The sequence below is a fragment of the Salminus brasiliensis genome, chromosome 20, assembly GCF_030463535.1.
Source record: "Salminus brasiliensis chromosome 20, fSalBra1.hap2, whole genome shotgun sequence".
Taxonomy (NCBI): domain Eukaryota; kingdom Metazoa; phylum Chordata; class Actinopteri; order Characiformes; family Bryconidae; genus Salminus; species Salminus brasiliensis.
In genome coordinates this window covers 5,589,821-5,613,915 of record NC_132897.1, presented here as the reverse complement: position 1 = coordinate 5,613,915, position 24,095 = coordinate 5,589,821, and the positions used below count along the sequence as shown (strand labels likewise).

The window sequence follows — 24,095 nt, the reverse complement described above, 5'->3', positions numbered from 1 at the left end:
ACATTGTTTACAATACATGTCTAAAAGGACACGATTTGCACGTATTGCTGAAAAAGATGTGCAAATGCACACACACAGCTTGCCTAGTCCTTGTAGAGAACTACTGCCCATAGTGCAGGACTCTGTAAAGCAGATAAATATGAACCTATAGGTCCCATGTCTTGCTTTAGAGGGGTATAAAGCCCTCCAGCATTGAGCTGTGGAGCAGTGGTACTACTCTGTTCTCTGAAATGATGGATGGTGCTCCATCTAATATTTTTGGGATAAGTTGGGAAGTTGGGGATGATGAGGTAGAGTGGTGACCTTCCAACATCCTGACATCAGTAACACACTTCTTTGCTGAATGCAATCAAATACCCAGAGCAGAGCTACAAAATTAGTAAAAAAGCCTTCTTCCCTGGACAGTAGAGACAGTTACTCCAACAAAAGCAGAATATACTTTTTAATGTTTTTGATTTTGGAAGAAACAATGAATGAGAATGTGTCCCAATACTTTTGTCCATATAAGGCATCTACGGGTTGGGTGAGTAATATCATAATGGTAAACTTCTGCTGTACTGTGTTTGGGGAAATTAGGGATTTTCCATCAGATTTGTCTGTTCACCCATCTTTCAATCCCATATATGTAGTTCACACGAATCTGAGCTTAGGCTCATAATTGCTTACAGGGGCACCATAACTGCTATCATTATATATATTACACATATATATATATTATACATTATATATATATATATATATAAACAAAAAAACAACAAATACAAGTTTGTTTTTTACTTTTATTGTCTAGCGGAATCAACATTTATTGCATCCATATGCACTAAACTAGACTTTACACATTGGTTTTAATGAATAGTGTAAATGAATGATAGAGCTGATCTGACGAGCAGAATCTAACCCCATGCCCACCTGATGTAGCTGATGTATCTGCAGTTTGCTCAATTCACCTGGAGAGGTGTATCTTTAGGAAAACTTGAAGTGGTCCTGAAAATACCTGCAGCACCATGTTAGACAACCATACGATAAAACAAAACAAAAAACGGTGTTTGGATGCAGTCCTGCCTAATAAGCAACAACGATGATCATCACTGATGAGGTTTAGATGGTTCTATGCACTTATGAAGTGTACACAACTTCTTCCATCCTTCTTCCCCTGCTGCCACTTTATGTTTTTTTTTTTTTTTATGTTGGTGCATTCAGTTCATCGTCCATTTGGGTCTGAGAAGACCGTCTTAAAATACCTGAAGTGGGAGGTAGCTGTCTTTGTATCTTTGCCTCGTCACACAGAAATACATTCCTTTGTTAGGCGAGCTGATATTTGAAAGTTTCTGAACAAGAAGAGGCCAAAAGCGTCAGACTGGCAGGAGCTCGGGGGGGTTTTCTCCATAACAGTACTTGGCCTGGGGGTTTCTGTATGTGTTTTCATGCTGGACACTCTGGAGGGGTGAAAAGAAAAAAAAAATATATCATAAATCAATTAATATGCCTTAAAATGTTAAAATGAGTTCCCCTCATGTTAAATAATGTCAAAGAACAGGAAAATTGGAGCCTGCGACAGCTAAAACCATGCATTTATTTACGAGCTCATTTGGGAATAGACTGTAGCTCGGCTACATTGTAAATGAAGGTCACCCTCATTGATTGATTAAGAACTTGAGCTGGGGTGCAGGATGTCTTTTACACTACAGCCTTTCGAGATAATTACATTATCGACTTACCACACGATATATGGACCTCAATCATTTTTGCTGACCTCTACATTGCCTATTGTGTTTAATGTACATGAGCTGGAATGTTAAAAACTGTTGTTTTTTTAACAAATGTTTATCAGATTTTTTTATTCTATCTATATTTTTCTAACTGCCGCCGATGCAACATCACCGGGCAACCAACGCGCCTGGAGGAAATCGCCGCATACCAGGCTTTGACGCACCAGCCACCCACCCTGGAGAGTGCAAGGCCAACTGTGCTCTCTCGGGGCTTAGGCTGTCGATGCCTAGCAGCATAACCGGGATTCGAACCTGCGATCCTCTGATCACAGTGATAGAACCACTCCGCCCTCCAGATGTTAACTACATTTAAACTTTTTATTTTATCTCAGTTTATTTTGGATATTTGAACAATATTTTCACTCCAAATAATCTTTAATCACTATATAATCTATAACCACATTTGTGGACAATATATCACATCAAAATGATATGTGACAGGCCTATCTGCAATGACCTAGAAGGCTGAACTCCATGCAAACAGACAAGGCTAAACTGCTCTAGGCTGAACTGATGGATACATGCAAATATGTTGGTTTTCGTGACCCAAATCAACAAACTGGGCGCACACTGTTTTGCTTAGTTTCCATATGTACGCTGTGTGGAGTCAAATGTATGTTCTGAAACATAAACAATGTTGAAATACTAAAGTGGTGGCTCAGCGGTTAGAGCTCCGGGCTGTCGATAACAGGGTTGTGGGTTCGATTCCCGGGCTGGGCAAGCTGCCACTGTTGGGCCCTTGAGCAAGGCCCTTTACCCTCTCTGCTCCCCAGGCGCTGGAGTTGGCTGCCCACCGCTCTGGGTGTGTGTGTACTCACTGCCCCTAACACGTGTGTGTGTGTGTGAGTGTGTGTTCACTACCAGATGGGTTAAATGCGGAGGACACATTTCGCTGTACAGTGCACACTGTACAGTGACAAATACGTGCACCCAGAGGGAGCACAGCCAATTGTGCGCTCTCAGACTCCGGCTGCTGATGGTGAAGCAGCTTGGCTGAGGATTTGAACTTGTGAACCCCTGGGCCACAGCTGTGGCGCAATAGACCGCTGAGCCACTCAGAGCCACACGCATGCAGTGTTTTTGATACACACCTGCGAGGAGGTACGACATTTAGCTAGGCACAGCTCAAAGTGATCCCCCACTGCTGTGAAGAGATTCTGAAACCCCTCTGCCGCTCGGTTCAAAAAGCGCTCCAGAAGAGGTTGCTGAGAGAGAGAGAGAGAGAAAGAGAATGAGTTGTACTGTCTACACAGTTCACAAACTCCGCTGGAAGTGAGCTAAGCTTCTCTGATCGAGAGAGAGCGAGAAAAGGGGGGTGGGCTTGTGTAAGCACCTTGTCAGGCTGCAGGCAGCAGGAGACGCAGTACTCGTACACACTGCAGCAGCCGTTGGGCAGGCAGCTCTTACAGATGTACTGCCTGGAGCTTGGTGAATTCACATTGCAGCAGCCGTTCACCAGCAGGTCTTTCCTCTCACACACATAACCTGAGAAACAACAACAAAAGGGTTAGATGTTATTACACAGTGACTGATGAACACAGGCTACACTATATGGACAAAAGTATTGGGACACCTGTTCTTTCATTCTTTCTTCTGAAATCAAGGTATTTAAAAAAACAAAAAAACAAAAAACAAAAAACAATTCATCCTGCTTTTGTTGGAGTAACTGTCTCTACTGTCCAGGGAAGAAGGCTTTCTACTAGATTTTGGAGGAACACTGCTGTGAGGATTTGATTGGATTCAGCAACCCTCATTAGTGAGGGTCAGGATGTTGGATGATGACTACCCAACTTCATCCCAAAAGCTCCTCTGCTCCACAGCTCAATGCTGGGGGGTTTACACCAATCCTTCTTGCCCACGCTTGCCATTAAGCATGGTGCCAATAGGCATAGATTTATCTGCTTCAGAAAGTCCTATTCTATTGGCAGTATGTCTCTAAAGGGACTTCAAATGGCTGAATGTATTCATTAGAAAGGGTGTCCACAAGTATTTGGACATATAGCATAGATAAAAATATGCCCATCTCCATGGCAGACTGGGGGTTGACTCCCCGGCCAGGGAAGCACACCAGCCCACACCAGTCCTTGGGCAAGACCTGTAACTTGATTCACATGCACTGTGAATCACTGTGAACAAAAGCGTCGGGCAAATGCTATAACTGCAACTTCACATCCTTTAAATGAAGATTTCACACAGTAAACGTTCTGTTTGAGGAAATACGACTCAACAGACCGGCCTTGAGACATTTACCAAGTTCGTCAGTGAGGAGCGCCTTTCCTTGTATGGAGTTCCTGCACTGTGTGATCTGCCTGCTGCTGTTGCCCAGGTTGAACTTCACTCTCCATGGAATGTGGTGGTCGGATTCCCTCGCCTGCAGGAGAGTCCGGTCATGTCCGGGTCGCTCCTCCTGCCCACAACAAATCAAGGGGGGGTTAACAAAGCGTAAGTCTTTAGATGATGCTGGATAGTACTTTATTAAATCTGCTTTTACCACCAATCATAGCTAGCACAAACAGCCGTTAGAGCAGCTCCAGGTTATCTGAAATGGGGCTGAGAGATAAACACAGTGTTTGCTCAGTCGCGTTTTTAACATATTTGTTCTATTTACTTTCTCCAATCACTTGGTCGTGGGTTTGCCGTAATGACGACCTGACTGAGGGGAGGGTAAATACAGAGGCGCTACCAAACTCAACACAGAAGCTTGTTTGCATGGTGAAACCAGGGCGAATTACACGGGCGGAACAAGAACACATCCGGGCATTCAGACTGTACAAGTACAGACAAGAACGCAGGCTGAGAATCGTCCTAGGGAGTAACATTTACTGTTACTACACTTAATGTAACTTAGTTTGGACCTAAATCAACCAGCTTGGTACCTATTGGGCCCCATCTTACACCCTGTGCAAGGTGCGTTGTGATGCTCACTGCTACCTTACACCCCACCAACAGTCTATTTTCACGCCTTTTGCTTGCCTCGCTTAAACAGCAATGCTGCTTAATATAATATATATATATATATATCTACGCCGATGGACGCGGTGGTCTCGAAATGAGGGGTGTTCAGGTACATTTCTGCCGTATTGCTTCTATCTTGGCAATGGAAAACACAGGAGCACCACTGACTGAAAACAACCTAGGCAGACGTCCACAGTCAGACGTTCCTTGCTATCCTGGCAGTGAATTGTCAACACAGGCACGTGCCCAACGCGCAGCAGGGGCAACTACGCACACTTTTACATCAGCAAGCTTTCCCAGACCGTTTAAACTGAAATCGGCCAAAGTCAGACCGCACCTGGCTCCTTAAGGGAATGGCAAGTTACACGCTGATTGGTTTATTGCACGTTATGTGACTTAGCACATCCCTTTTGCGCATTTCGAGCCCCTCATTACAATAGCAAAGACACACTGACACGCCCTGAATCAGGCTGCGAAGTTGACGACTCGCCTAACGATGGCTAAAATAGGGCCCACTGTCTCTGCACCCTGTCTATTGTCCTTGCACTATTGTATGTCCTACCTATTCTGCACCGGAGACGGTACTGTACCACCCTGTAATAGTATAACGACTGAACTGAGGTCGGCATTTTGGAGGTGTTGATTGTTGAAAGTAGTTAAAGTGTGAAACTGCAGAACGATGATGTTGACTTGGTGGACCAGGAATGTTTGTACGTCCTACCTATTCTGCACCGGAGACGGTACTGTGCCACCCTGTAATAGTATAATGATGTTGACTTGGTGGACCAGGAATGCAGACTTTCTGGTGATACTAACAGCGTAACGGTTAAAGGGGAAGAAGCTTCAGGGTCAGACAAACAGCCTAGATGGTATAAGATCTCCCTGAAGCTGGTAATCAACTAAAAATCTGTTCTGGGAAAACTACATTACATTTACATTTACGGCATTCAGCTGACGCTCTTATCCAGAGCGACTTCCAGGCTTACTCGTATTACAGAGTCGGGCCAATGTAGCGTTAGGAGTCTTGCCCAAGGACTCTTATTGGTGTAGCGCAGCACCACAGTCACCCAGACTGGGAATCGAACCCCAGTCTCCCACATGGTGTGGTATCTCACTGGCAGGTAGTGGTGTTATCTGTTGCGCCACACCCACCTCTACACCCCCAAATTCTCCAGCCTGGAGACTATTTATTAAATTACACCGTCATCCCATCGTATTTTAGCCCGAATTCCTATTTTTAGGGATAATTTCAGTGTTGTTTGGTCACATATCTGACTTTTAAGGTTTAGCATCAGTCTAATCAACCCTGGTTTCTATGCCCATAGATGCTGGAGATGCTGGAGACAGCAGCTGGATCCTGCTGTTCTCCTCATCCTCCAGCCTTTTCTGCCCGTATCTGCATGCTGTCTCATGTTCTCCATGTGAAAAAAGTGCTTCACCTGTTTGAAGGTGCTTGTGAGAAAGTAAAGGAGGGACAAGCCGAGGACGACCCCCAGGACCCAGCGTCTGCGCAGCAGCCTGCGGACCACCATGGAGGCTTTCTTCTGGATGTGCACCAGGTCCAGGTACTCCGGCACGAGCGATAGCACTGCAGATAGATAGCTAGCTGGCTAGCTATATAAACCACCACATGTAAATATCTGACCTTTGCAAGAACCGGGTCCAAAGCGCGGTGTGTGTGTGTGTGTGTGTGTGTGTGTGATGCTGCTCGCCTCCGGTAGCCTAGCAAAGCAACGGCGCCCAGTTAAGCTAGCTAGTTAGCTAGTGCTAGCAACAGCAAACTAACCCATTTTAGGCCAGACATGCGGTTAAAAACACACATACGAGCTTTTGGCAATCCAAGCTTATATCTCAGTCATATTCGCTGCCGGTTTCATGGCCGTAGTTTGAGTTTAGACTCGGAAAAAACACCCAAACAAACGGAAGGTTAAATTAGCCGCATAGCATTTAGTGCTAGCTAGCATCTTCCCGCCCAGGCCGCTAGTGGAAGCGAGCAGTGCCTCAGATTAGCTGCCAGTGCGCAGAGTTTATCAGGTAGAAACGATGAAGTGAATCTGTTTGGTGGAGAGGAGTTACGTGGTTTAGAAAAGGGAGATGAAATCTGACAGCTGCGTCTGAAATAGCGATGTCCGACTGTGACTGAATCGTTCGCTTGGAACCGGTTCTTTTCAGGAAGCCAGTCGAGCCGATTCACAGGCTCAAGTGAATCGACTCGAAATGGGACAGTGGAAAGAGAAAATGACTGAAAAAATAGTTCATCGTCCTTGAAATGGGATTATTGATTATTTATGTTTTTGTATGTATGTTAATGTTCCATATATACGTGAACAATAATAATAATAATAATAATAATAATAATAATATCAACACCATTGGGTTTTATGATCATGATCCTTTTCTGTATTTGTGTTCTTGTGAATTTGTATAGTGTCATCACTCCCAGCCCAAATACCTGGATGTGTTTACTCTGTCTGTCTATCTGTCTCCATTTATCAATCTATTTATCTACCCATCTGTCTCTCTAACTATGTATCTGTCCATGCGTCCATCCAAACATTCATCCATTCATCTGCATTACCACCATCTATCTATCTGTCTGTCTGTCTGTCTATCTATCTATCTATCTGTCTGTCTGTCTGTCTATCTGTCTGTCTATCTGTCTGTCTGTCTGTCTGTCTGTCTATCTGTCTGTCTATCTATCTATCTTTCTAGCTATATGTGTATCTGGCTATCTGTCAGTCTACCTGTCAGTCTGTCTATTTGTCTATCTATGCATCTATCTCTCTATCTATCTGTATGTCTGTCTGTTTGTCTGTCTATGTATCTATCTATCTGTCTGTCTATCTGTCTGTCTGTCTGTCTATCTATCTATCTGTTTGTCTATCTATCTATCTGTCTGTCTGTCTATCTATCTATCTGTCTGTCTGTCTGTCTATCTATCTATCTATCTATCTATGCATCTATCTATCTGTCTATCTATGCATCTATCTATCTATGCATCTATCTATCTGTCTGTCTATCTGTCTGTCTGTCTATCTATCTGTCTGTCTGTCTATTTATCTATCTGTCTGTCTGTCTATCTATCTATCTATGCATCTATCTATCTGTCTGTCTATCTGTCTGTCTGTCTATCTATCTGTCTGTCTGTCTATTTATCTATCTGTCTGTCTGTCTATCTATCTATCTATCTATCTATGCATCTATCTATCTGTCTGTCTGTCTGTCTGTCTGTCTGTCTGTCTATCTATCTATCTATCTGTCTATCTGTCTATCTGTCTGTCTGTCTGTCTGTCTATCCCTCTACCTACCCATCTATCCAATTGTTAAATCGTACGATGAGAAAGAATCGGTTCGCTGAAAGAATCGCGCTTTGAACCCCTAAACTGAACCTGATTCAGTAACAGAGCGGAGAAGTGTTTCAGAGAGCGGATGGTGATTGGCTGCCCGAGGTTCACGCCTCCGGAAGCGGCCCGCTAGCTGTGGACAGCGGTAGCTCTGTTAGCGTTAGCCGGCTAAAGCGGCGTGAATGCAAGGTGCGGTGTGATGTAAGGGCCGGGATAATAATAATGATGAGGATGAGGATGAGGATGAGGAGGATGGTGAGACGGTCTCATTTCTGTTGTCTTTAAAGTAGGATGTAACGTTATCTACTTACCCTCCATCCTTCCTGAGAGGTGTGCTCCTTGTGAACAGTGATGGAGGTGCTGCTGTGGAGTCAACGCTGAAGCAGAGCAGGCATCGCAGTGTGGACAGGCCCTCTATATCCACTGTAATAAATAAACAGCAAATTGTGTATTTTTATTCAATTCTAAAAAACATATCAGGTCATATCTGCAGGTGAAATGACACTAGCTATGTTTCTAAATGTCTAACATACAAAGAAGGATTTTGGTCATCGAGGGTTTCTGTGTGGTTGGATCAAAACAATGGAAGTGTTGAGTGTATTTATATAGGCTTAATATTAAATTGTCCAAAAAAACAACCAGTCCAAGAAGTCCTAGTTGTTGTCAAGGTGTTTTCTGGCAAACTCTAGTCTTGCCCTGCAGTTATTAGCTACTATTATTATTATTATTATTATTATTATTAGACAGGAAGGCCTTCCTCCTTGCACACCTTCCATGAACATCAGTCTGATGGTAGATGCTGTACTTGTACTGATAACATCATTGGGTTTTATGATCATGATCCTTTTCTGTATTTGTGTTCTTGTGAATTTGTATAGTGTCATCAGTCCCAGCCCAAATACTGTTTCAGTCTAAAGTCCAAATACCTGGATGTGTTTATATCTATCTCTCTATCTGTCTGTCTGTCTGTCTATCTATCTATCTCTCAATCTATCAGTCTGTCTGTCTGTCTGTCTATCTGTCTCTGTCTATCTATCTATCTGTCTGTCTATCTCTCTATCTCTCTATCTCTCTGTCTGTCTGTCTATCTATCTATCTATCTATCTATCTATCTGTCTATCTCTCTATCTGTCTGTCTATCTGTCTGTCTGTCTGTCTATCTGTCTCTGTCTATCTATCTGTCTGTCTGTCTATCTGTCTATCTGTCTGTCTGTCTGTTTGTCTATCTATCTATCTCTCTATCTGTCTATCTATCTGTCTATCTATCTCTGTCTATCTCTCTATCTGTCTGTCTGTCTGTCTGTCTATCTATCTATCTCTCTATCTGTCTATCTATCTGTCTATCTATCTCTGTCTATCTATCTATCTATCTGTCTGTCTGTCTGTCTGTCTGTCTATCTCTCTATCTATCTGTCTATCTATCTGTCTATCTATCTCTGTCTATCTATCTGTCTGTCTGTCTGTCTGTCTGTCTACGCATCTTTCTCTCTTTCTATCATTATTATTATTATTATTATTAGACAGGAAGGCCTTTCTCCTTGCACACCTTCCCTTAAAAAAATATCAGTCTTCTTTGGTCTATTTCTGATGGTAGATGCTGTACTTTGACATCAGCTGTGGCAGCAAGAGCTACCTGGAGGTCCTCCGATGACATGTAGCATTGTCTAAGACCTCTTCACTCATCTTGAGGTCTGCTCTTGGGCTGAACTTGACTGTGATCTGGCCATGTTAGCAGTTATTTTTTTATTATGTTCTCCACCTCTGTAAATGATTGAGCGTCCGGTCTCTAACTGTTCTGAATAGGGAAGCATCCATACCATACCACTTTACTTTATAAAACTGCTACCAGATCTTCAAGTATCTGCCAATACCGAGTAGTGAGACAGGTACCAGCTCTGATTAAATACTGGATAGACTGGATAGATAGTGTTCCACTTTTTTAATATCTGGCCCAAATAAAATAAGCTTGAAAGAGAAGCGTTTACTGGTCAAGTAACGACACAGTAGAAAAGTTTCAGAGCTTTGAAAAATTAAAAAATGACCACAATGCAGAAACACAAGCAAGTAATCTTGAGAAGCTCGACCAAACAGCTTTAAACTAGTTTGAAATAACACCGGTTTAGAAATAAAAAGTGCTTCTGCAGCAATTTCACATTCAGGTACACGTCCCTGTATAAAAAAGCTACTAAATTTTATTGTGCTGAAACTCAACTTTTGGTTTCAGGACCAAAAAAGTGGTAATAACTATTTATGACTGTCTTTTGCTGGTTGATTAAACATATCAGAATCAGATTTATTCATGTTCACACACACTGAATGTTAATTATCATTAGTGTAACAATATACAGCTACTCCGCATATAATTTACAGACAATACACAATATACAGAGAACAATAGTATACACAGACTACACCAGGATATTCCTATACAGTGTTATTCACAGTAGTATGCAACACTATACAGATGAAATATTGTGGACACATGTATAAAATGAGTAATTGTGCAGTAATGCAGTAGCTGTAGAATAAGAGTGATAGTGTTTATTAGTAATATCTGTGGCCTGTAGCGGATGATGGTGGTGATCAGCTGTTGATGAAGGAGGGGGCGGCCTGAGCGTAAACACTGTTCTTGTGTCTGACAGTCTTAGTTTGGTTTGGATTAAATTGTAGGGTGTCTGTAAGCTTCATGGTATCGGTGCTTTCTGTTGCCAATACTGATACTGTGTGTAAGTGGCAGTATCGGTGCAACATTAGTTCTGAGATCTTTTTAACCTTTCTGTTATGTTGCGGGTCAAATTGACCCATTGCGGAGTTTAAAACTACAGGAGGTGCCAAGTCTGTAAATAAAAAGTCCAATAATAATTATTTGAAAATGGTTAAAACTTTTATTTCTGCAACTGTTCAGAAAAAGATCACTAATTATTATAAGTAAAACCTGATCTGAAATAAATTAAAATTCAATTACACTAAATATTGATTAAATGAATATTAATTGAGCTAAAGACTGTGTCTATGGACTCAGATATCCTCCTTTCAGATGGTTCACTCTGCACCAGGTCAGTTTGACCCAAAACATTAATGCTGTTCCTCACAGCCAAACATAACAGGAGGTTAAACCCCTCCCCAAACTCTGCTGCATCTACAAAGCCCAACACATCGCTGGGATGCATATTTATTTCTTACACTAGTATAATAACTTCATTTGCAACCTAATCAGCCAGTCTTACTGCACACATTTGCATCTCTGCATGCACATATTTGTGTATTGTTGTATTTATTGTCTCTTGTGCTTATTGTCTATGCACCCTGTCCTGTGGTCCTTGTACTATTGTACCATGTCCTGAAGTGTTGCTACACCAGAGAGCTCTTTGGATCTGGCCATGGTGATCATCTTCACCACGCACTGAGATTTAAATACGACAGACTCCTCCAGATTAATCCTCTCCAATCATGTTCTGGTCATATGCAGCTGATTCTGATTTTACTGGAAAACTGCATTTCTATTAATTACACTTTACATATGATTGGAAAGGCAGTTTAGTTATAACACCTGCATCTCTGCATTTGCTCAAAAGTGGATAGATATATTTATACTTGCTTTGTCTTTTATAAAACATCATGCATAATGTGGCTAACCTGCATTTTCTTCACAGATTTCCATCGTCTGGTGACAAAGTTGGCGCCATGCAGAGACGCCACAGCAGTAACACGGATGGCATTCCCCCTGAACGGTTGGATTTTCCTTCAGATCAGAATTGCAGATTGTGTCTTTGAGGCTGCATGTGATATTACACTTTATTTTATTGCATAAATTCTTGCATAAAAGTACCTGGTACTTCAAATTAAATGTATATAGCACCTTTCCCATATCATATCCAGCTCATTTTGCTTTGCAGTATGAGGTCAATAAGACATCAAGCCATGTAAAAGAGTTAAGAGAATAAGAGAATTATAATAGACTTTAAAGGTCCTTCTCATAAATCCGTAGGAACAGGAGTCAAACCCTCGGTTCGGAGAGCAGTCTGGATGAGGGAGGGGTATTCGATTGCCTGAAGCCAGACTCGCCCACCTCTCCCCAGCAGCTCTTCTCTGGACTGGTCGGGGTCTCCGCTGGCACCGTGACCTCAGCCCCCTTCCAGGCTGCTGGACTCGTCCTGGGATCTCCTCCAGAGGTCTTCATCCAAATGACTGCCTCGTCCAGGGAGGAAGGCCCTCACCGGGCAGAGAATACACCCTATCTTCCCCGCCCTCCGCAGCACCACCATCACCACCACCACCACCATTTCCACCAGTCTGGGCAGCACCGCTCCTCCCTGCTCCACTCCGCCTCCTCCGCTGAGAGGCACGGCAGTAGAGACGATGGAGGTGAGGGCTAAGATCTGCCTGAAATCTTCTGAAGTCTTTGAAAAGTGTTGACTTTCATGCCTGTGCAGACCTCCATTCCAGATGTTGCATAAAATCAGTGTTGCCGTATGCTGGTGTTTTCACTATTTTCAGGTGATGAGGCATCTGCCCCTGCTCCTGCTCTCTCTGAGCTCAAAGCTGTGGTCACATGGCTGCAGAGAGGATTGCCCTTCATCCTCATCCTCCTCGCTAAAGTCTGCTTCCAGCACAAGCTTGGTGAGAACTTGGCCTGTGATGTGGAAGACTGCAATGAAAACAATTAAGAAAGATTCTGCGTATACAGTCAGATCCATAAGTATTTGGACAGTGACCGCTTCGATCACTGAAGTGGAGACTTTCAGCTCTCCTGAAAGTGGCTAACAAAATATTGCATTATCCGTTTAGGCTACAATCTTTTTTTTCCCTCCTTAAACGTTTCTTTTTTTCTCCCAATGTGATACTGGAAGTTAACCCACCCATTTGTAACTCCACCGGCACTAGCAACGGTTCCGACACTTGGAGGTAACGAGTCAACCCAGAGCTTTTATCTGGGGGGGCTTTGCACATATTGAAGGATGTCTCCTCTGATCTACACAAAGCCAGCCTCTGCCTCTTTTCGGCCTGCTGCTGATGCGCTCGGACAAAAGCTCTGGGTCCCCGGCTCCACCACACCAGCCAACATCGCTTAAGAGAGATCTCTCCACCCAGAGAACATGGGCAATTGTGCTCTCTCAGACTCCGGCTGCTAAAGCAGCATTGGGATTCAGTGTTGCGACTCCTGGGCCATAGTGTGGTTATTTTATTATTATTTTAAAATAGATTATTATATTTTCTATTAATTTATGTTTTAAACGGATGAGCAGTGTTGTGACCAGCTGCAGTGAAGGCATGGCAAAGCTAAAGGGTGGAAACTCAGCATTTGGTGATGTCCTTGGGTTCCACACTTAAACGTATGTACACTAATTTTTTTTTTTATGCCAAATCATTAATTACATATATGGTCAAATGTCCGGTTTCCATATGATGATGAACAAAGGCAAAATAACAAAGGTGTTTCACTGTCCAAATACTTCTGGCCATGACTGTGATCATGCAAAGTAATGCTAAATTATTACCTGCACTATAATTGTTGTTTGGGGACATGTTCAGGAGTTCATATTTAACTGTTGTTGTGAATTGCTGTATGCACCTATGATACCTAAGCTGTCTGTGTGTTCATCAGGTATTGCTGTGTGCATCGGTATGGCCAGCACATTTGCATTTGCCAATTCAACTCTAAAGCACCAGGTGTCACTCCGGGTAAGACTGCATGCCCAGGTTGCGGGTGGGGGTGCAAGAAAATATTGATATATTGAAATATTGAGATTCTGTAATCATTAGTAATACAGTTCATGTATTATTATGGAAAGATTGGTGTCAGACAGTCCTTCGTTTTGTGTGGTGGTGTTGTGGTATCCGATGGGATAAAACGTCCAATCAAAAAGGCAATATTAAACTAATAGAAAGTTTTTTTCTTGGTCTTTTTCTTTTTATGCAGGAGGATCGCTCTGTGTTCACTTCTCTTTGGATCCTGGTGTTCCTGGCAGGCAACATTGTCTATGTGTACTACACCTTCAGTGCTGAGGAGCTGCACAACAGGTCAGTGTGGATAGAGGTTATGGTTCAGGACCACTTGTAGCCACATGCATCAACATCTACGAGTACTCCATTTACACTGTAGATTTAGTTATTGTCCCTTTCTCATCTTTTCTTTTCTTTCTTAATTAATTTAATTTTGTTTATGTAATATATCGTTTCCATTATTTATCTTCATTGTTTTGCTTTCATTCTTTTTGTAGGATCATGTATTTCTGCACATCATGTGAGTATTTAGTTTCCCACCATCACCTCATTCTTCATTTATCATCTTCTATCTATATATATATATATATATATATATATATATATATATATATATATATATATATATATATATATACAAAAGTGAGTACACCCCTCACATTTCTGCAGATATTTAAGTATATCTACTTTTACACAATGAAAGGTAGTCTGTGTGCAGCTTATATAACAGTGTAAATTTATTCTCCCCTCAAAATAACTCCATATACTGCCATTAATGTCTAAACTCCCGGCAACGACAGTGAGTACACCCCTAAGAGACTACACCCCTAAATGTCCAACTTGAGCACTGCTTGTCATTTTCCCTCCAAAACGTCATGTGACTCATTAGTGTTACTAGGTCTCAGGTGTGCATAGGGAGCAGATGTGGTCAATTTTGTAGTACAGCTCTCACACGGTCTCCTAGACGAATTGTTGCGCTGAAGACATGAAGACGGCCAAGGCTACAAGAAGATTGCCAGCACCCTGAAACTGAGCTACAGCACAGTGGCCAAGATCATCCAAAAGAGCAGGGTCAATATTGAGTTATTTTGAGGGAAGAATAAATTGACACTGTTATATAAGCTGCACACAGACTATTTTTCATTGTGTCAAAGTGTCATTTTGTCAGTGTTGTCCCATGAAAAGATATACTTACATATCTGCAGAAATGTGAGGGGTGTACTCACTCTGTATATATATATATGTATATATATATATATATATATATATATATATATATATATAAACCCCATACGAGAATAATTCTGCTGCTCTGTCCTGATTTTAGTGCAACCATGCAGTTTGTATCGAGAAGGGAAACTTCCTGTGATATCTATCTGAACTTTTAATCGCGGTCGCGTTTGATACTTCTGATATTGTTTGTTTACCCAGCGTATTTCATAAAGTTTGAATGTTCCGTTCTGTTACGGTGTTTTATGTATTTTTAGTACTTCTTTAATTAGAATCTGTGACTTTGAGTGACCAGATGGACTGAAATCGGAATCGTTACCATGACCATGTTTATTGGCTGTTACTGAGATCACATATACATTTACTGTGGTGGTGAAACTACAGAAATGCTACCAGAACTGTGTGAATAGGGGAAATAGTTTTAAAATTAGTTTTTTCAGGGCTTTTACTGTCCAGTTTAATGAACCTGGATCACACAGATTAAGAGGTTGTGATGTACCATTACACCTGAGATTACCAGGTTCAAGTGACTCAAGTGATTTTTTTAATGGGTCTGTTTACACCTGGCACTAACATGCATTTGTGTCTGAATCCACTTTTATTCGGATTCTGTTTACACTGGTCATTAAAATGCTAAAATGTCTCCAGCGTGACCGGATGATCCGGATGATTTTACTATACATCATGTACATCATTCCCAGTTTTCTTCCTTCATCAGAACTGACCTCCTCTGGGTGACTGTGAACAGTTTAGAGGAACGGTGGTTCACAGGTGGTTCACGATTCACAGGCATGCGGCATGTATGTGAACAGCCAGATCGGACACTTGCATCTAGTGCCGTCGTCATCAGCCAGCACCGGCGGCTGCAAAACAGCAAAGCATGCCATTTCAGGGACAGATTTGTTGACAATGCAGATGCAGGTCTCAAGATAGCCGAGTCCGATCTAAGCGGAAAATCTGAATTGTTTCATGTGAACGTTGCCGTAGACACTGAATGCTGTTGAATGCTAAGTGAAAATGCAGTGAAAATGTTGCTCCTCCTTCTCCAGGACTGGGAACTGAGACCACTGTGTTGAATTTGTGGCGTTCTTCTCCACAGCCTTATTTTTGCCAGGCCGAACGTCAACAGCTATGACTTCTTCGATCTGATCTGGGTGGTTGGAATCACAGACTTTGTCCTGAAGTACATCACCATTGCTGTCAAGTGCCTTGTTCTGTTCCTGCCCAAAATCCTCCTCGCTTTCAAGTCAAGGGTAAGACACCTTCACTTTTACTGGTCAATTATTGATTCATTTGTATTGTATTGTATTGTATTTATTTATTTGACATGGACAAGAGGGCAACACTGGAACTGCAACATGCAGCCATGCACAAGAACCAGATGCACAAACTCAAATTATCCTATAATATGAATTATGAAAAATGATTATAATGAGTGCAAAAGATTCAGAATTCACAAAAGCAAATCCTGCGTGACAGCCCAGTACTCGTATGAAAGTTGGCTGATTCTACAAGGACTCTACTCTTTCTGTGGGTTCGAATGGCCACTCTCAGGTCACACAGTGTGATCCGCCAGCTCTGATAAACAAGCCGATCAATGCAGGCGGTCTCCATGCCTGGGTGGCTGCGTTCCTGGCAAGCAGTAGGTGAGCTCATGGTCCCCAGGGAGCTGGAGTGAGGTCACCTCTCCCTGGAGCACGTACATGCGCGTGCACACACACACACACACACCCAGGCTTGTTTTTCTACATGGTCAGGACATGGCGTCATGCATATGTTCCGTATGCATTATGTAATGTATATGTAAGTCCCTATGTATAGATGTAAGTCCCACAGAAACATACATAGAAGTAAGTACCTCTGTGTAATTATGTGGCCTGTATGTTTGGGCCGTAAAATGTCATAAAATGTTATGATGTATGAAATATTGTAATGAAATATTCATTAATACATACATTAAAAAAAAAAAAAAAAATATATATATATTAAAAAAAAATATATATATATATATATACACACACACACATATATAGTGTAGTATTATACAAAATAGTGATCTTTATTATGATGTGTATAAAGATATGAATTAATTATTCAGAAATACACTATATATATAGTGTATTTTTTTAACATGTATGTATTATTTAATGCATGTATTTATTCATTTGTATCTTTATACACATCATAAATAATAATAATAATAACAATAATATATATATATATATATATATATATATATATATATATATATATATATATATATATATATATATAAAACCATACAATAAATAAGTATAAACTAGTCAACATACATATGTCCTTGAACTCAAGGTTATAAGGTTATATACACTATATAGACAAAAGTATTGGGACATCTGCTTATTTGTTGTTTCTACCAAAATAGTCTTTTAAAAGAGTCATTCCTGCTTTCGGCTTTCTATCCGATTTTTGGAGGAGCATTGCTGTGAGGATTTGATAGCATATAGCGACAAGAGCGTTACTGAAGTTAGGATGTTGGATGATCATCTCCTCACCTCATCATCAGCTCTTCAACTCCTCCCAAAACTATTGGATGGAGCGCCATCATAATTCTAGAGAACACAGTTCTTCCACTGCTCCACAGCTCAATGGAGGGCTTTATACCCCTCTATAGCCCATGCCTGGCATGCAGTAGGCATGGTGCCAATAGGTTTACGTTTATCTGCTCCAGAAAGTCCTATTCTAGTAGCAGTACTTCTCTACAGGGACTAGACAAGCTGAGTATATGCATTTGCACATCTGTGTCAGCAATGGGTGCGGCTGAAAGTAGCTGGATGCGTTTATTAAAAGGGGTGTCCACAAACATTTGGACATAGTTATATATGGACATATAGTGTGTGTGTGTGTGTGTGTGTGTCAATCACTTCGATTGTATTTAAATACACTGTACAATGACAGTGAAAATGTCCCAAAACAGTGACACACACACACACACACACACACATACACACACACTCTTTTGGGTTCCATTATTTTTCTCTTGCTGCAGGGTCGCCCAGGACTCCCCATAAACATCTCACAGTCCAATCAGTTCAAAGACGTCATGTGCTCTCCTCAGCTCACATGCACTTTCACACACGTACACACACACACACACACACACACACACACACACTTTCCACCTCCCGTATTGTGCCCAGGTGGCCCACTGTCAGGCGATGAAGTCATGGCCACACAGTCAGCCTTTCTGTCTCATTACAGTGCCATGCTGAGCATCACTGTGGCTCTAAACACACACACACACACACACACACACACACACACACACACACACACACACACACTCACGAATGCATACACACAAGCCCATACATGTCAAGGCTTTGTACTCCTTTGATCCTTTTATGAATGGCTGGATTTCTCCTATGGCGTACATAGCTTAAAGCAGCATTACGTAGCATGCCGCTAACTGCACTGTGCTAATCATATTCTTATAAAATCCTTTAATACTAATCTACCGCTTCTTTTACTTTCATATGCTGCTTCTGTAGCTCTCAATTCTTTCAGAAAGTCGTCTTTAAGGCATGTCCTTTAGGGGTGGCATGAATTCCACTACCTTACTGTAGGGGGAGCCCAGGAGAAAAAAATACCAATTCTTGCATATTGCTCCTTTAAAGCTGGAGCGGGAGCAGTATAGCCTCCGTGTGTCCAGTTAAAAGAAAGAGGGGAAAAAAAACGAAGAACTAATCAGTGTTTTAATCAAATAATACCCCTCATGGATTAAGATTAATGGAGCACATGCTTTCCCCACCCAAGGGACATCCCCCCCAGCACCCCCGAGTGGCCTGCTTAAAAAACGATTCCTTTCATTGTTATTACGGACGTGCAGCCGTTACTGTCAAACCCGAGCAGAAATGAGACGGCCCCCCATGAAGAAAACTGGCTCCGGTTTTTAGCGTCTGGCCACGGTCCAGTTTCGTAGCGTCTAATCAGAGGAGCAGAGACGAGGAGAGGAAACAGTTTGGTGGAAACTCTGGCTAAGATGAATTGCCTGTGTGGGCAGGTCACAGGACCCCGGCAGGCATCTAGCTCGCATCCAAAGAGGGTGATTAATTGCTGTCAGAGAAAATCCAAGCAATCATTATGCATATGGAGCGTAGCAGTAGTCACTCTCTCAGCGGAGGAGCGATGTGATTTGGGTTTGGGATTTGAGAGCATATGTTGGAACCGGTTCCCAGTACTGCCGATCTGTCCCTGTTCCTCATATCTGGAGGTTTTATCAAGGGGAAGAAAAATCAGAATTCAAAAAGCATGTTTTACCTCATATCGCATGCTTATATAGCATAGGTGCCATAAAATAGCACTTATTGATTATTTAAGTTGCTATTTGTTGTTTAAATAGTAATTATCTGACTTTGGTTGGGTGAAAATGTTCAGATGTGGGTTTACAAGCATATTTACCACCCTGTTACTTTGCCTCGGAATGAAACACGCTGATTTTTCTCTTATGGAGGGTGCGTTAAGGGGGTAAAAGTGATGAGCTTAGCTTTTATTGGCTGGTTTACAGCCCACAGCCGCATGACATAGCCTAGGGTAGCCTTGCTTTTAACACTGTAACAATAACTTTTCCATGTCTTATCGGCTAGCGCTACTGTCCTCTCTGGGTCCTCAGTGTCCGTCCTTCATTCTGCCCGACTCCTAGCAGTGCTTCACCCAGGCTGCTAGCGTTGTAGCGTTTGTAGTAGCTGTTGTGTTTCTACTATGCACCATCATTGCTCGCCTGTTCTTGTACTCTGGGAACAAGGTTAGGCTCATTTCCGGAGAAATTGGTAAAGCAGCGTTATGTGAGATTTGATGTGTCTTGCTCCTGGGCTCCCCCTACAGTTGGGAGATGTGATTTGCGCTTTGTGCCACTACTAAAGGAAACACCTTTTTATATGCATTTCTGGACAAGCTGGGAGATCCAGAACTGGCATCTGAAGGTAAAGAAGCATGTGGACTGAGGCAGTAGGGTAATACTGCTGGATTTTACATAAATATGACTCGGGTTGTGCAGGGCAGCGCAGTTCTCACAAGCATTTACATGCCTGCTTTACCAGAGTAACACAGTGCAGTTAGCAGCTTGCCGAGCCCAGAGTAGCAACCTTAGCGGTGCTCTTTTCCCTGTTACCGTCGGTGGTATTTCTTGAAGCTGTTAGTTTAAGCAAATAATAATACATAATGTTGCTTTAACAGAAAATTTTACTCAGAAATTTCGTTCAGTGATTATTGTACAGTGATTATAAATGATAATTAGAATTTATATCAGTAGAAATGTACATTTTAATGTCGATATACCCCCTAATGGTCTGTCTGTTGTGCTATATAAATCTGCTCCTGGATCAGTTCCTCTGTCGTGAAAGACGACTCAGCTCAGAAGGTTGCCTGATCATCTCGAGGACTCTCTGGGACTCTCAGCCAGTCCACATTGCAGTTCAGTTCTAGTCCCCAAACTGCCTGAACCAGGTCGTCAAGGGTTGTAGGATGGAGGTCTGGGCTAATATCCGCACCTCCTCTCCGCTTCCAGAGAGATACAACCTACAACCTATTGGCTATTTGCCTGCTATACTATATGTCCAAATGTTTGTGGACACCCCTTCTAATGCACACATTCAGCTACTTTTTTACAGGGTGGTGATTATTGTACAGTGATTATAAATGATCATTAGAATTCATATCAGTAGAAATGTACATTTTAATGTCGATCTACCCCCTGGTGGTCTGTCTGTTGTGCTATATCGGAGTTTTTTTTTATATATATATATAATTTTAGCTGCTTTTACAGTGTGTAATGGTGAGTGCGAGTAAAGAAAAGTGGTCTTGTAGGGGCCTGAAAGGTTGACTGCTACCCTTCGCGTAAGTGGGTAGCAGGTGTACAGTGTTTCTGCCAGTTTTCTTTGTAGTGCGGCTAAATTGTCCATCATGCCAGGAGACTGTGGAGCGTTGGTCTGATGCCACCGTTTAGGCCTAGTTTCAGCTTTTTTTCCCCCCTTTTCTCTTCCAAGCTCTTTTAAATCACTTGGGAGAGGGACGCCTTCAGGAAATGGATGGGCAAATGAAATTCGTGTCCGTTTGTTTATTTATTTATTTACTTATTTATTTCCCTTTTCCTCCCCTCCACCCCCCCCTCCCCCTGGTTTTGGCTTGCCGTGGTCCTCTTCTGTGCTTAAGTGCTGGCAAATCTCTGACTGCTCCCAAACCCTTCTCTTAGCATTCTGTTAGACACAAGAGCTTGCCATTATTCTTGGTTATGTTTGACAAAGGGAGGAAAGTATGACGCCTGCACTTGGCACAATAATAACCGCAATATTGCTTTTCACTGAGGGGAAAACCCTGTGTGTCCTGTTGGGGTTTGAGGAAATCAAGCTCTGCCTTTTCTGAAGGTTCTTTTTCAGATTTTTCAGCTTAAATGCATTGATTTGGTAATCAGTCATCTGCTCCTGGATCAGTTCCTCTGTCGTGAAAGACGACTCAGCTCAGAAGGTTGCCTGATCATCTCGAGGACTCTCTGGGACTCCAGTCCACATTGCAGTTCAGTTCTAGTCCCCAAACTGCCTGAACCAGGTCGTCAAGGGTTGTAGGATGGAGGTCTGGGCTAATATCCGCACCTCCTCTCCGCTCCCAGAGAGATACAACCTACAACCTATTGGCTCTTTGCCTGCTATACTATATGTCCAAATGTTTGTGGACAGCCCTTCTAATGCATGCATTCAGCTACTTTACAGGGTGGTGTAAAAGTAAAGTGAGGCAGGGTGGTGATCATCCAACGTCCTGACCTCACTAAAGCTTTTGTCACTGAATGCAGTCAAATCCTCACAGCAGTGATCCTCCAGAATCTGGACAGTAGAGACAGTTACTCCAACAAATACAGAATGAATTTATTTTTTTTTAATACCCTTGATTTTAGAAGATGATATGAATAAGCAGGTGTCCCAATACTTTTGTCAATATTGATTGTTACCATTGCTCTGCAAACAGGATCCTGAGCCGCCAGCTACGGTGTGGATCATGCAGGACCTGTGGACCTTGATTAGGAGTGTAGGATATTGATTAGCCAGACTCAGCCCTGGATATACACCACCTGTCCCTGCCCTCTGCCCCTACACCACTCACCCAGCTAGTCCCCCTCCTCTCAGGGAGAAAACTAAAGTCCATTCCTACAAACACCTTCCTCAACACATTGGAAATCCTACATACTGCAGGACCATGACGATGCTGCATCCCTCTCAAATCCAATTCTTTTACAGGGTTCTGCTTTGACAGCCACCTGCCCCACACGTCACACAAAAACACTGATCCGTGGTTGGTCATTTCGCGCCACTTTGTGTTAAAGTAGGCAGTTATAGGCCACACCAGTGGACCAGACATTTTACTGGTTGGAATATAAACAGGACAGCTTGTAACTCTTTACCTGGGTCTGTATTACAGGCCGCTGGGTCCTCATTGTGGCGATGCACGCATGCATAGAAGACAGGAGGGTCCGAGAAATAGGCTTAGTTTAGAGAAAAAGACCACCTGCGATTTCTGTGTTTTCCTAATAATTTGTTTTTTGAAATATAAAACATTGGATTTCAGTGTTTGGATTTTCAACCTCTCCCCATTCAGATAGACAGGAACTTATGGTTGCATGAATACTGGAACATAGGGGTTGTGATGGGTGCATTGAGTTTTCGTGGCATGGTGTTTTATTTTTAGCAGTAATTTATTAATATCAGGAAAATAATATATTTTAAATTTCAGAATTTAGAATTCTTACTTGTAACCCTGTGTTTTACTACAGATTAAGTTACCAGGAGTAATATGTCATCATTTATTAAGTTAATTTTAGTGGGAGGAACAGTTCTTACTATTCTTAATTCTTAATTTTTTATAATATTTCTTAAAATTATTGCTGGAATTACTGAAAATGTGTATTGGATGTTGTTTGTTTTTTATGTAAATTAGCATTTTTACATGTAAAAGACAGCCCTAGATCTAGGATCGATTCCACTAGTCTATCACAGTAACTGTCATTAGGATCGTTAGGCTGTAGATAACTGTAATTGAGCTGTACTCTCAATAGAAATAATACCTTCTAACTCCTACTGGTAGACCGTTTAGAAGATCCCAGGTCTCAGACTGAACTATTAGGGCTTTGACCTGACTTTGGTGTGTTGGAAGCTGGAAAGAACTTCAGACAGCCGTGATCCTTCAGTATCTTCAAGCGCAAGAAGACTGAGGTCTACTGGTCCCTCACAGTAGCTGCTATTTCAAGGGTTAGGCTGTAGATAATGGTCTGTAACTGCCCTATGATCTGCACTCTCGCCATGAATTCTGCCGTTTAACTCCTCCTAGTGGTTGGTGTGGTGCAACAGATAACACCATTACGTGCCAGTGAGCTACCACACCAAGTGGGAGACTGGGGTTCGATTCCCGGTCTGCGCTACACCAATAAGAGTCCTTGGGCAAGACTCCTAACACTAGGTTGGCCCACCTTTGTAATACGAGTAACCTTGTAAGTCACTCTGGATAAGAGCGTCAGCTAAATGCCATGAATGTAAATGTCCTCCATTGTGTTTCCTGACAGGGCAAGCTGTATTTGCTGATCGAGGAGCTGAGTCAGCTGTTCCGGGCTTTAGTTCCTATCCAGATGTGGTACAAATACATCATGGGGGAAGATCCATCCAGCAGCTATTTCCTTGGTGCATCACTGATCATTATCTACAGCCTGTGCAAGGTAAGATGTCACGCACACTGTGTGTATGTATGTGTACGTGTGTTAGGAAAAAAGCATTTTTGGCCCTTTTGATGTTGAAATTGAGGTGAGGTGAGCGTGGCAGACGTTCCTGTCAACTATTCTAGTTCTTTGTAAGCACAAGGGTGTGTGTGTTCTCATAAGGGAGAAACGGTGGAGGGATTTAAAAACAAAAGAAAGAAAAAGATGTTTATCGCCAACGGATTTAACTAGAAATTTCATGAGACATTGCACGTGACTGCTGCGCACCGGCACCTGGAAATGAGATTTCTATGATAGGTTGAGCAGTTTTATTCAGGGGCCGAAGCGACAGAAGCTTAT

The 24,095-nt window shown here is 42.2% G+C and overlaps 2 protein-coding genes across 5 annotated transcripts in view; one reads left to right on the top strand and one right to left on the bottom strand.

Moving 5' to 3' along the window:
• Positions 1–786: 786 nt before the first annotated feature.
• spring1 (SREBF pathway regulator in golgi 1) lies at positions 787–6,886 on the bottom strand. Its single transcript, XM_072664402.1, has 5 exons — positions 6,164–6,886; positions 4,020–4,176; positions 3,103–3,254; positions 2,861–2,974; positions 787–1,436 (listed from the first exon to the last, which is right to left on the bottom strand). The coding sequence occupies exons 1-5, from the start codon at positions 6,254–6,256 to the stop codon at positions 1,353–1,355; spliced, it is 600 nt and encodes a 199-aa protein (XP_072520503.1). The 5' UTR covers positions 6,257–6,886; the 3' UTR covers positions 787–1,352.
• rnft2 (ring finger protein, transmembrane 2) overlaps positions 6,157–24,095 on the top strand; it is a 21,801-nt gene continuing 3,862 nt past the window's right edge. Inside the window, exons 1-8 of one of the 4 annotated variants that reach the window (XM_072664398.1) lie at positions 6,157–6,289; positions 11,722–11,799; positions 12,057–12,433; positions 12,566–12,688; positions 13,674–13,750; positions 13,989–14,089; positions 16,122–16,275; positions 23,607–23,756. In XM_072664398.1, coding sequence (XP_072520499.1) covers positions 6,255–6,289; positions 11,722–11,799; positions 12,057–12,433; positions 12,566–12,688; positions 13,674–13,750; positions 13,989–14,089; positions 16,122–16,275; positions 23,607–23,756 — 1,095 coding nt within the window. In that variant the 5' untranslated portion in view covers positions 6,157–6,254. The other 3 variants (XM_072664399.1, XM_072664400.1, XM_072664401.1) reach the window with 3 other exon arrangements.